The sequence below is a fragment of the Pollachius pollachius genome (assembly GCF_949987615.1).
Source record: "Pollachius pollachius genome assembly, chromosome: 2".
In the NCBI taxonomy this organism is placed as follows: domain Eukaryota; kingdom Metazoa; phylum Chordata; class Actinopteri; order Gadiformes; family Gadidae; genus Pollachius; species Pollachius pollachius.
Genome location: NC_136935.1, coordinates 48,691,650 through 48,705,531, shown reverse-complemented (window position 1 = coordinate 48,705,531; position 13,882 = coordinate 48,691,650). Strand labels below are relative to the sequence as shown.

Genomic DNA, 13,882 nt, shown 5'->3' with positions numbered 1-13,882 from the left:
GGAAAAGGCCTGGATGATGGTTTAAAGTTATTACATGAAGATGACCTAAGTGTGTTACATTGCTGAACGATATAGCAACACTGGTAAACAGCTGCCGTGATTTAAAGACAAACCTTCTGGCTTTTGTCATCATTTATCAGATGCAACGCCTTGATTGATTAACCCTTGATTGATTGATTATTGATCCTGATTGATCGTTCAGGATATAAATCGTGGTATGCCAGAGTCCTGCTGGCTGTTGCCCAAACAGTGTCTTCGTCTCATCGATGGTTTTCAAACTGAATACGGTGCAGTAGCACACAAACAAAAAAAAGCAATTCAAAAATCATAACCTTGGACTTTGAGTGCAGTCTCTGCTGTACGAAAAGAAACTTCATTGAGAAACATTCAGAAACATCACTTTTGTCTGCTGCAGAGATCACAAACCTCCATCCTCCATCAATCCTGCCTTCAGCTAAGCAACACAGTGCGCAGAGTTATTCTTGTTATAACCAAGTTATGCTTTTCCTTGAGCATCACTTTGCTATGACGCTATTACACGATACTAGCTCTTATAAATATCTGCCTGTGTTCATAAATACTGGGTAGGCTACCTGATAGCCTACCCGCTAACGGAGCCGTTCTCCTCCAGGGGGCTTAAGGCCGACCTCCGGCCCCCCTGTGTGGACACTTTCCCTGCCACAGACTATTGAGCCAAGCCACTGCCGGTCGGGGCCGGACGGATCCACCTAGAGCCGGATCGAACTGCCTGATGAAGAGAGCGGTCTGAGCGAGAGCACTAATGTGTGGGCTAACGGGAGAATGATGATGAGCCTAGTGCCAGGGTCAGGCAGCATGCGGTGTCATTAGCATCAGATACGTCACCTTTGGTTTCATGTGGATAGACTGGTAGTGAAGAAGGGGCAAAACAAATATAAACTGAAAGTGAGGGGATTAGAACGCACAAAACTATACCCAAGCACGCAGGTATTTTTTGTGTTTTCTGCTTTTGTGTTGTGTGTGTGTGTGTGTGTGTGTGTGCACGTGTGTGTGTGTGCGTGGGCCCATGCATGCAACACAAGCAGAACGTATGCCCACACGAGAACAACATTCAGAAAACCACAGAATCCGACAGTCTGATCATCCCTCATGCATACCGTAAACAAGCGCTTGCAGCACACGCGTGTCCTTATGTGATGCTTTTTTGGCGCCATTGTTCCATTGTGTCACTAATGACTCATCTCCCACGGGGGGGGGGGGGAACACACACTGTCCAATCATGAGGCAGACCCAGATCTAGTCTTTACCTCCGCTTTACCTTGGAGGGAAAGGAGGAGAAGCAAGAGAATAGAGAGCTTAACAGCAGGAGAGCTGTCACCCTATTGTTCAGCCAAGAAAGCCGCCAGGAATCCCTAACTAGCTGGCAGGCCCTGCTCTAGCGAGCGCCGAGGTGAGGGGATATAACGAATTGAACAAGCAATGTGTTTAAGCTTCGGTTCCTCCCTGGCCCCTTCAACGATTGATGCCGGTAGTATATTACTATAGCACCCATACTAAAACTCAATAGACGCATTTATTTTCCAGAGTCGAAGTCCAAGTTCGGTTCAATGGGTCTTTATTGTAAAGTGACTGGACAGAGCCAGTTAACGCGAACATTGACTGACTGATCACTTTACACATTGTTTCCAGCGGTGGACTGGTTCAGGGTGAGACTGGGGTGGAGCCAGAGGTAGACACGACAGAAGGTAAGGCGGATGTATGCAGAGTGCAGGAGCTGGATAGGTGTCTTGTAGCGTTGACATCGCAGTGCCGTAGCATATTCCAGTGGGTTACGGGTGGATTCCAGTGGGTTCCAATGCGCAGCTGCAGGATTAAATATTTGTACCTTCCAGGAACATAAGGGCCCGTCACTTAGCGGTGGCTAATGGTAAGGATTGCCTCATGGATGTAATTGGCATGTGCAGCCATCAGGGAAAGCTGCCTTTGGCTGCGCGATGCCATTAACTGTTTGTTATCTCCTTCTTTCCTCTCCTGCAGATTGGCAACTAGCTGATTACAACTCCCTCGATCGATAAGTCAATAAATTAAAGCGATGTGATTGGTCCGTTTTCATCTTATCACAGCCAGCTGCTGGCTGGATATCCTGACTTTGGACAAACTATAGGAGATTTAACTGGCGATTTTTTACGGGTCAATACTTGACGACATCTCTTTGATGTAAACTGAACACATAAATAAATAAGCATGCTGAATGCGTCGCACTCAGCATATTTAAGTTATGTTTGGTCATATTTGCACAAACGGATGATTTCAATACCCCAACGTTGCGCTATAGGCCTATATCCCCTATATCTTTTTTCCATTATTAATGTATGCAATAGCCAAGCATACCCGCGTCGGCATAAAGCCATCGCAGCGGCTTATTTGAATATTAATAATTCTTATGATCACATCTTGTGACATCAGGTATCTGCCAAAGCAGCGATGGAGCCAGAAAAAGTAGATCGGTCTCTTTCTCTTGTCTTGTCTTTTCATGTTTCATTGCTGCCTCTGGCTGAGCCATCTGAGTATTACATCCATGTCCGTGCAGGTAGGATGAGGCGGGCCTACAGGTTATCGAATATGACGCTGGAAAGTTATGACGAGAGTTATGACCATAGACCAATGACAGCTCATAAACCCATTAATAATAGAATAACAATAAAAGTAATCCATCAATCCATCATTCACCCGTTTGTGCGTTTAGTCTATTCATCAATTACGTGTATTCATTTATTATTTGTAATTTTTTTATGAACAGCCGTAGACCTACCACACATTGATGGTGTGTTTTTGGTATGTGGGGTATGAGAGACGCAGCAGTGAAAAGCCGAGAGAAACACAATGATGCCGACGAGAGAGACAGGGAGGAAAGGAGAGGAGAGGAGAGGAGAGGAGAGGAGAGGAGAGGAGAGGAGAGAAGAGGAGAGGAGAGGAGAGGAAAGGAGAGAAGAGAGGAGGAGAGGAGATAAGAGGAGAGGAGAGGAGAGAAGAGGAGAGAAGAGAAGGGGAGAGAAGAGGAGAGAAGAGGAGATAGGAGGAGAGAAGAGGGGATAGGAGGAGAGAAGAGGAGAGAAGATAAGAGGAGAGAGGAGGAGAGAAGAGAGGAGGAGAGGAGATAAGAGGAGAGGAGAGAGGAGGAGAGAAGAGGAGAGAAGATAAGAGGAGAGAGGAGGAGAGAAGAGGAGAGAAGAGATAGCGCGGGAGAAAATAAAGGAGGGAACTTCAGCCGAGCTTACGCTCTCACGATTCTCCCCTTCAAAGCAAAAAAAGTCTTCACTGAATAGCTTCACTCAAATACAGAGTTACTAACCCCTTGAAATCGTTCATTTAAAACGAATTGCGCCGAAATGCACAATAATCACATCCCAGGGCGTTCTATAAATTAACCATGAGAATAATTCCGCCAGAATGCCGAAACAAGCACGATTCAGACCTAGACATTCTGTGAAATAACAATATTTCGCTCTCCAACTTGGCTGCTTTTATTGTCCGTGTTTCTTCTTAACGTCGTGTTGCTGGAGCGCATCTTCCGCTTTTATCGACATTTGGGTACCACCTTAAATAAGTGGGCGGGGCCTCGCGCTAAGAACCTCGCTGCTCCACTCCGGTGATGCAGCGAGCGCGTGCTGCACCGGGTCCTATATAAGGTGGGCTAAGCATCTCTCCAGGCTCAGACCGGGTGGACAGCTCCGTTGTGCTGAAACACCTGAACCCTCTGATCTCCAACATAGGCAGCACGTCGCGGTGTGTGGCACGGAACCGGGAACAACCATGGACGGATTCTCTTGGAAACTTTTTGTACTTTCTTCTTGCCTCATAGCGGAGGGGTCTTCGCAAGACTTCGGACAGACCCAGTTTATTTGCACTTCGGTACCCAAAGATATGGACCTGTGTTCGGCCGCGATGCAGAACAGCGGTCCGACGGAAGACCTGAAGACAACGGTCTTGCAGCTACGGGAGACGGTGCTGCAGCAAAAGGAAACCATCATGAACCAAAAGGAAACCATACGGGAACTAACGTCTAAGTTGACCCGGTGCGAAAGCCAGAGCCTGCCCGAATCGGGACCGGGCGGCGGGGGGCGGCGGCCCGGGTCGAAGAACACCATGGGGGATGTATCTCGCGGGCCCACGGACACCCTGACCCAGCTGGGCCACACGTTACAGACCCTGAAACAGAGACTGGAGAACCTTGAGGTAGGCACCGCGACTAGGAGCCGCCGTGGGGGTCCGTTATGGGCGGATCACGGTTTCGTGTCTCATTAGGGTCAATTAGGCACGCCTGTTATGTTAATACATTTTATACAGGGTTTTAGGTTGCTTTAAACTATCCTGAACCCACATTTTGGGATGTAAAATCAGAGTGAATATGCTTGCCGCAAACGATGCCGTTGGAGGCTCTGACTGAACGGTTAAATAATAGTCCGAATGCAGCTTCAGAAAGAACAAGTTGAACGCGACTTCCTGAAAAAAAACCCGCTTCTTTTCGGACCAGAACCAAGTCGCCCAACAGGCGCTACTTTTCCCCACACCTGTTTAACCGAAATCATTTCTCCCTCCCCTAAAACCCAGCAATACAGCCGGGGGAACAACACCATCCAGGCCAACAGTTTGAAGGACCTGCTGCAGAACAAGATCGACGACATGGAGAAGCAGGTCCTGTCCCGGGTCAACACGCTGGAGGAGACCAAACCAGCACCACGGAACGACACGGACCAGCGGAACAAAGTGGAGTCCACGCTCACTACCCTGCACCACCGCATCACCGACCTGGAGAAAGGTGCGTCTCCACACACACACACACACACACACACACACACACACACACACACACACACACACACACACACACACACACACACACACACACACACACACACACACACACCGCGTCTGTTGGGAAGGGAAAAGACGACGATGGTGGACTTTCGTTTGGGTGGATGGAATTGTGGTTTTACTTTTTTGGTCGGATTGCGGTTAGTTCTTTGGAATCTGTTTCTGTAGTACACGAGGGATACGCACGAGGGGGGTAGCCCACATTGCCGCAGCGTTTCCGATTCCGATGCGCACATTTGGAGCAGGAGAGAGAGAGGGGGGGGGAGCGAGAGGGGCGAGAGGGGCGAGAGAGAGAGAGAGAGAGAGAGAGAGAGAGAGAGAGAGAGAGAGAGAGAGAGAGAGAGAGAGAGAGAGAGAGAGAAAAAAAAATAACTGCATTGCTTTGCATATATCACCACCAATTAACTTGATCTTTATGGGGGGATCATGTTGTTTCTGACCGCGGGCAGTGTGTATTCTGGTGTTATTTGCAGTTGAAGTCTGGAAAAATGTTACACTTAATGAGAGCCACGCCACTTCAAAGGGTTCGCCGTGAAATGCCCGCGAAAAATGTCGACAAATTATTTTCGTTTGCTTTTGACATTTTTTTTCACTGCAAGTCCGGAGTGACTGGCAGCGCGCAGAAGCCGAGGGAGAAAACACAGGCGGCGCCCTTTGATCGCTGAAAGGGCAATTAAAGCCTCCGGTCTTTTAAAACAAAGCAACTTGGGAATTCATGTCTTTTCGGCGAAAAAATACACAAACCTGTTAACCAGGCACTCGATCTCGAGTAATGACTTACTTATGGCGTATAAGTGAAATATACTCTACGACTGTGTTATTTTATTTAATGGTCTGACAGCCATATAACAATCCACCATTTCAAAACGCTGAACATATTAGACCTATGCTGCCTGCGCAGTGGACTACCGTGTGACTAAAGCCGTTTTCTCCCCCCCCCCCCCTCCTTTCACAGGAAAAGAAAACCGACCGATGGATAAGTTCCAGCTGACCTTCCCCCTCAGGACCAACTACATGTACGCCAAAGCTAAGAGGAGCCTGCCGGAGATGTACTCCTTCACCGTGTGCCTGTGGATCAAGTCCAACGCGTCGCCCGGGGTGGGCACGCCCTTCTCGTACGCGGTGCCCGGCCAGCCCAACGAGGTCGTGCTGATCGAGTGGGGGAACAACCCGATGGAGTTCCTCATCAACGACAAGGTAACGGACCGGCGTTTTTAAAACTCACCCGTTTCGATATGCCCTCTGCGTCAGAGGGTCTGCAGCATTTCGGGAGAGAGGGGCCTCAGGGCTGACATTTTGGATGTGCGTGATGGCCCCTGGTTAACTGTATCAAATACAAATTAAAGTAAAATAAAACATTTTTGTTTGTCTATTAAATTATATTATATTATATTACACAAACGAGTATAGTTTTTTATGATGTGTTCTACAAACATAACACAATATGTTATACAAGCATGACTTGTATTATACAAGTCATGCCTGCTCATGCTTGTATAACCCTTGTATTATGCAAGCATGAGTTAATACGTAAGCCTACTGGTATCTCATCAACTAAAATGCAAAATATCACACAAACAGTGTAAAACACACAAGTTGCTGTCATTCCAGTGCATAAATAGAGATTCACGTGGTATTTGAATTCCTTTACAAAAACAACAATGAAACACCCTCCATGATGAGCAGCAGTCCTCTTCTTTGTCGCCTCGGGATTTGCCTCCTAGGGGAACCGTGACATGACATGAATCCATGTGCCCAGTCTATTACATGCATCACAGCTCAGCTCAGCCACAATGCCGTCTGCTCCGTCGTTACTTAAGTCCTCCATCAACCCTACCCCCCTCCCACTGCAGGTGGCGAAGATGCCCTTCCTCATCAACGACGGCAAGTGGCATCACCTGTGCATCACCTGGACCACGCGCGACGGCATGTGGGAGGCCTTCCAGGACGGGGTGATGAGGGGCACAGGGGAGAACCTGGCCCCCTACCACCCCATCAAACCCCAGGGGGTGCTGGTGCTGGGACAAGAACAGGTGAGCCAGGCACTGGTTGGTTTCTCTCAGGGCTGTTGGTGTTTTAGCTGCAGTTTCCAGAAAGGCTGTGTTTGTGCGTCGCCTGTCTTTGGGGACAGGGATAAGGATTCGTAACGTCTTTGTCGGTGAACAGCTGAACATTGCGTCTCTGAACATATCAAAGGCGGTAATATTCATGTTTTCTTTATGAAGCCACAATGGGATTCCATAACAACTGGAGTGTAGCACTAGTTTTTGTCGAGTTTGTTGCTCTAACACAATGTTGAAGGTCTATGTTACTTTTATTATGATTTCACAATTGTTGTTCGTGCTGCATAAACAGCCTCAGACAGGGGACCATACATCGGTCGCAACCTTGGTGACGTGATGTTTGTGGAAATCCACAAACAGCCCCCCTCACACAGCATGCCTTCTATCATACTGGACGGATTTGAAGTGTGAAGCGTTTCCATTGACATCGTTTTCATCACTCAGCTCTCCTCCTTAATCTCCCTCTCTCTCCCCTGCAGGACACATTAGGAGGAGGCTTCGACGCGACTCAGGCGTTTGTCGGCGAGCTGGCAAACCTGAATTTCTGGGACAGGAAGCTGTCCATCGGGGAGATTTACAACCTGGCCACCTGCAACAGCAGAGCACAGACGGGGAACGTCTTCTCTTGGGCCGAGGCGAACATTGAGATATTCGGCGGAGCCACAAAATGGACATTTGAGCCTTGTCGCTCGCTCAACTAAATCGTCACGCCGACTTGGTGTCCGAATTCCGTTGATCATCGTCTTGAGTTTTGACATTCGTCGGAAACGACTTGAGCTTAATTTATCGATAAGCCTCAGTTTGTTGTTTTCTCTCCAAATCCAAATCCACGCCCACTTAGATATTTATGTGAATAACACACACACACACACACACACATACAAACACATCTCGAGGTTGAAAAAAAAAAATCCCATTCTTGTTGGGGAAAACAAACCTCCGTGGAACAAAAGTGTCTGTATCTGTTTTTTCTCGGGAGGTTCGGTTAAAAGCACTTCTTCTTCGCTCTCTTTGGGTTTCTTTTCCTTCTGCTTTATTTCCTCCCTGGGACTGGCAGCTGAGCGATCGGCGACTAACGCCATAACTCCTCCCGCGCGCCTCTTCCGGCGCACGGGAGATTACGCCGTCTGCCCAATTGTTGTCAGTGTTTGGCGCCGTGAAGTGTTGTCTGACGCTTCCCCTTCCCCTCCCCTCCTTCCCTCCTTCCCTTCCCTCCCCCTCCTCCCTTCCCTTCTCCCTCCCTCATTAACGGTACTCCCGCCACCTCCTGCCATCCATTCCGGAACTTGCACTGTGACTGAAGAGAGGGGGGGGGGGGCAGCCAGGAAGAGGAGCAGGTGTCGAAGGACACCGCAAAGTTAAGACTGTGGTACAAGTCATGATGTAATTAATGTTTGCTTCAAAGTGTTTCTGTAAGAATGTCGTTACTTGCCAACATGCTACAAAAAGCCTGGGTGCCTTGGGCCGGTACAAATATTCAGCACATTCAGTACGTTTACGTTGTTGTTGATTATTTTTGCGGAAAAAAACCCATGTATCGTTTCATTCTGATTTATTTTGGGAGGGTATTTGCAGGGAGTTTTCTGTGTTTCTGGTACATGTTATTATAGTTTACAGTGTTTTTTGGCAGGTGTTTGTACTGCTCTGTATTAGGAATGTTCCAGTGTCTGTATAGTAAAAGCATGAATGACAGAGTGCTGTGAAAGCATTGTTTAAATTCTGCTTTCCTATCTTCTCTGGGTCTGGGTTTTCTACTTTATTGTTATATGCTCAAAGCATGGCAAAACCGAGAGATGAAGACTTTAATTTTTGTAATAAAATTGTGATACTTAATGTTATGGTGGTGCGTTCCTGGCTTTGGGTGTTGTCTGTGACAGGGTTCGATAGAGGTGGGGAGCGTAGTAGAAAGAGAGAGCAATGAGAGAAAGGACATCAAGAGGTTACACAAAGAACATAAAGGGAAGAGGTAAAATGAATATTCTTGAAAGGAATATGCAGTAGTGGGTACAAGTAGTGGGAATCTGAGGGAATGAGAGAGAAGGAAGGAGGAAACAGAGAGACAAGACTGCAGGGAGGGCAGGTGCTGCGAAAGAAAACTGCAGATGACTTTACAAAGTGTTTAGCAGATGAAGTGGCAGAGAAAGGCTGGACATCTTTGGGCAAGAGAAAGTGAAGGTCAAAGAGGCACTGGGTGGAAAGGGGGGGGAAACAATCCAAAAAACAGTTTTAGGTGTTAGCGTTTTGTGTGTGTGGCCGTGCGTTGGTGTGTGCGTGTGTCTGTGTGCCTGTGCCTGTGTGTGTAATGTGCAGGAACAAATCACGTTAGGGCCTCATTGTGCCTACCCTTAAGAATGCAGGGCCGTCGGACCAGGAAAGTGCCGGGTCATATCATCCTTCACGTTAGTGCAGGCAGAGCAATCCGGACGGCTGGCCGTCGCCTTACCCCGGCCAGTAATTGTGCTTCCCACATCCCTTTCCTGTTGCTGTTGCATACATCCATAATTCAAAAGATGCACTTTGTTTGTTTGTACACTTTCGGTGCTGAGGCTAGTGTACACACACAGACGCACTCAGAGACACACATCATACGTACACAAAGAGAGATGTACACGCACGCACACCCCGATGCAGCTGTGTGATACAGCTCCAGAGACAGTGCATCACTTTGCGCTGCATACCACCAGGCAACCATTTAACACACAAACGCTGTCACGCCTGGCTCACGCCGCCCCAGCACACACACAGGCCAATCGTCGGCGTCATCATTCATTCATATCGCACCGAAACGCATGCACACATCCATTCATGCAGTCGCTTGCATGTGTTTGCCGGTCGGTGAAAATGAACACACATGAAAGTGAAACCCAATCAAAGGACAAAACAGGCCAACGTGTGGGGAAGAATTTGATGACATCTGTTGCCCTAGCAACCACCCCCTCTTCTGCGGGGAAAGGGGAAGATAACTAAGAGCAGTCGTGCTTACAGGTAACCTTGTTTTCTTGACGGCGAGCAAGGAAGTGCAATAATCGGATAAAGGCGCGAACACAGCCCACTAAGTACTTCGAGGGCTATACAGACATACCATTCAGTGGCAGGACAACGAGGCGAGGCTGAGGCATGTGCTAGCCTTGCTCCGGGGGTACCACACTGGATGGAACGCTGCACTGAGGAGCCGGGCTTTTGTGCTGCTGGCGCACAACATGGACTTCAGCCGGGGAAGGCTGCCTGGTATCGGGTGAACCCTGTGCTTCGTTGTCGTCACGACAAGACGAAGCCGACGCCGGCAATGCGGCCATCGTAACTGTGACGATGATGTTGTCACAATGTGCGTGGTGATTGCGGGACGCTGTCGTATGGAGAGGATGACACACACAGCTCTTCAGAAGACAAGCTGGCATTGGCCCAAAAAGCTTTGGGAGTGAAGAGATTCCGTCAATACATGCCAAACCGTCTCAAACATGAATATAATCCCAAGTGATTATGCAGGAGGAGTTGTTTTCAATTGGATTTTGTTTCTGATCCCTCTTCCTGTAACTGTGGTTCGAGGGCACGCCATATGATCTACTGTTACTGCTCCGAGTCATAAATAATACATTTGAAATAGTTTCAATGACAATGCACATTATATAATGTTTTGCTGGCAAAGCACATATTCTAGGACACCTCTCCACCTGGCATTTTGAAACTGATGATGTTGCTCGCGTTGTAAATGAAGAAAATATGTTCTAATTTAGGTTTTCTCAAGAGGTTCCAACAACAAAGTGAAGTTTTCTTGGTCATTCGGACTGCAAACATTCAACCTAAGATCCTCAAAGATAGGTCAAACACACTTACACACATACACATACATCCCCCCCCACACACACACACACACTTGGCTTTACATTGTGAATTTAAAGTGACCCTATATGACCATATTCTGCTTACGTTTACATATGAATAAATTAATGTGTGAGGGTGTGTGTGTGTGTGTGGCTGTGTGTGTCTGTGTGTCTGAATGTGGGATGTGGCTGTGTGTGTGTGTGTGTGTGTGTGTGTGTGTGTGTGTGTGTGTGTGTGTGTGTGTGTGTGCGTGCGTGTGTGTGTGTGCCCGCGTATATGTGAGTGGTGTGCCGGTCTTTGTGTGTGGGTGTGCATGCATTTACATTACAACGCGTGTGTTTCAATGTGTGTGTACTGTATATGTGAGTGCATGTGAGGCCGTACATAAGTGAGTGTGTGTGGGTGCGACTAAGCAGGGTTGATCCTGGGGCCTTGCACAACATTGATTGGATCAAGAAGCAGCGATAGGACATCTCTGACACCTTATTAATTCATAAATGGTCCCAGGCAGCCGGGGAAGAACAAGATGAATAATGTACTGGTCAAAGATCCAGGGGGTGGTGTTGACACCGGATCAGCCCAAGTGCACTGTGGGTAATACTGTAATACCGTATTACCATGCATGGTATAGAAGGCTAGAGGGAGCTGCCACAACAAATAAACCCCAGTGGTAATAGTATTGTTTTCCAAAGCCTTTCTTCCGTTACCCCAAACTCACAGACATAACCACACGTAATGCATTGTTCTGGGTGTGTTTGCACCCGGGTGACCGTCATCCAATTTATACCGATGAAGCAGAGCGCTTTCACTCCTGACGTCTCCGAAGGGGGGGGGGGTTTGTCGTGTCACTGTATTCACCTTGCCTCTCCTCTCACTCTCACCGTCCCCTCCCCCTCCTCTCCTCCCCTGGGTGACACAGCCCAACCCAGACCAGCGGGGGTTGGAGCTACTGGCATTTAGTGGAGTCGGGAAACACCTTCGGAACACCGGAAACACCTTCCCAGACGGGATGGCGAGCAGAGGATAACAAGACTTCAGGAGAAGACCCAAGCTGGTTGAATAGGGCGAAAGGTGGGCCGGTCAGGCTCCGGGACACCACAGGACGGTCCCGAAAGGCTGGTCACACAGAGGCCTTTCATAAATGGTAAATGGACTGCATTTATGCAGCGCTTTTCTAACTAGTGGTCATTCAAAGCGCTTTACAACATCGCCTAACATTCACCCGTTCATGCACACATTCACACACCGACGGCGGTGTCAGCCACGCAAGGCGACAGTTAGGGTGAGGCGTCTCGCTCAAGGACACCGCAACACTCAGCTAGGAGGAGCCGGGGAATCGAACTAGCAACCTTCTGGTTACCAGCCAACCCGCTCTACCTCCTGAGCCACGTGCCACCCCATCAGGTGGTCCAGCTCACGGCTCACGCCGCCCACATCGTCATCACCTGGCAGCTGATCATCACCTGACGGCACAGGAGCGTGACGCTAGGGTCCTCTGTGGTGTCACCGCCAAACCGCGAAACCGCCCAACCGCGAAACCACGAAAGCGCCAAACCGCCAAACTGCCAAACCACCAAACCGCCAAACCGCCAAACTGCCAAACCGCCAAACTGCCAAACCGCCAAACTGCCAAACCGCCAAACCACCAAATCGGCAAACGCCGGGTCCTATCTTTTTAACGTCAGAGAGGGAAGCAAGACAACCGTGCTCTCGTCTGCCGCGGCTCAGTTCTGGTGTTGTGACAGCGCGGTTCCCCGCCAGCACTAGGTCTTCAGGGGGCCTCTTTGGTGCTTTGAACGGGGGCCTAATGAACTGCCACAGCCAGCTGATGCCAGCCCGGCCCCGTCGTCCTGTCAAACGGAGAAGGCCGCCGTGACAACCAAATGAGCCCAGAAACAGCATGGGCTGATTTGCTCAAATGACGCAAGTAATGAAAGCCCTTTCTTTAATACTCGATGAGGCGAAATGACGAAAATCTGAACAACAATAAAATAGAACAAATAATAACTCATGGTATCATGGTGGTTTGATTTGTTTGTAATTCTTTTGGTTTTGATCCGAGTCACACAGACTCAGCCGATCCTAAAAACTGGATTCAAGTGCGCCCAGTTATGCATTCGAATTTTCGCAATGGTCTGCCTGGACTAATAGGGAATCCACCCCGATTCAGCTCAAGTTGCGTATGAAGTCCCAGCACGCCATTTTCCATCCACCCCTTTGATTTATTCATGCGCCGCCCAGCCATATCCTGCCACCACTTACCCCTCACTGAATCCTGCCATGAAATATGTATATGTGATGCGTGGTGACGGGAAGTCAAAGAGGAAGTGGGCGGTGCGCCGGGGGGAGAAGGGGGGGGGGGAACGGGTCGAGAGGGGGGGTTATCCAGGGGCGGAGGTGGGGGCAGCCCCATCAGGACTCGATGATCTGATGTGATGGAGAAGGGGGTCATTCCCATCCTCTGCAATGGGACAGAGGTGATGGAGGTGGTGGAGATGAAGACGCAGCAGCAGGGAGTTTAAGGGAGTTGGTTCACAGGAAGTGACCTCGTAGGCTGGAGATCGCGTCCCCATACAAGCTCCGGGCCGTGGAGGTCAACGGTGTGATGACTGGGTGGGACATGCTGGGGCCCAGAGCTGAGGGACCGTTGGGAAGCATCCAAGGTTCCCTTCTATGTCGGTCGCTGAGCAACGGATCATACAGGTGTCGAACGTCTCTGGAAACAAAGGACATGATCTGCAATATGTCTCATCCTCATCTGGCTCTCTGTTTGGTCTTCAGGTGGCCTGCCTCTCTCTCTCTCTCTCTCTCTTTCCCTTCAGCCTGTCTTACTTTTTTTTGTTAGTTACAAATTCCCCCTTCTTATTGCATATTCCACTTCAAGAATATTCTTTCTTCCTTAGCATTCTTTGTGTAACCTCTTGATGTCCTCTCTCCCTCTCTCTCTCTCCCTCTCCCTCTCTCTCTCTCCCTCGCTCTCTCCCCCCCTCTCTCGCTCTCTCTCTCCCTCTCTCTGCCTCTCTCTCTCTCCCTCTCTCTCTCCCCCTCTCTCGCTCTCTCTTTTTCTCTCTCTCTGTCTCTCTCTCTCTCTCTCTCTCCCTCTCTCTCTCTCTCCCTCGCTCTCTCCCCCTCTCTCGCTCTCT

The 13,882-nt window shown here is 49.0% G+C and overlaps 1 protein-coding gene across 1 annotated transcript; it reads left to right on the top strand.

Moving 5' to 3' along the window:
• Positions 1–3,792: 3,792 nt before the first annotated feature.
• Positions 3,793–7,618, top strand: LOC307091964 (neuronal pentraxin-1-like; the record flags this gene model as incomplete). Its single annotated transcript, XM_079758816.1, has 5 exons — positions 3,793–4,215; positions 4,591–4,798; positions 5,810–6,051; positions 6,708–6,887; positions 7,397–7,618. The coding sequence occupies 5 exons, from the start codon at positions 3,793–3,795 to the stop codon at positions 7,616–7,618; spliced, it is 1,275 nt and encodes a 424-aa protein (XP_079614942.1).
• Positions 7,619–13,882: the final 6,264 nt, after the last annotated feature.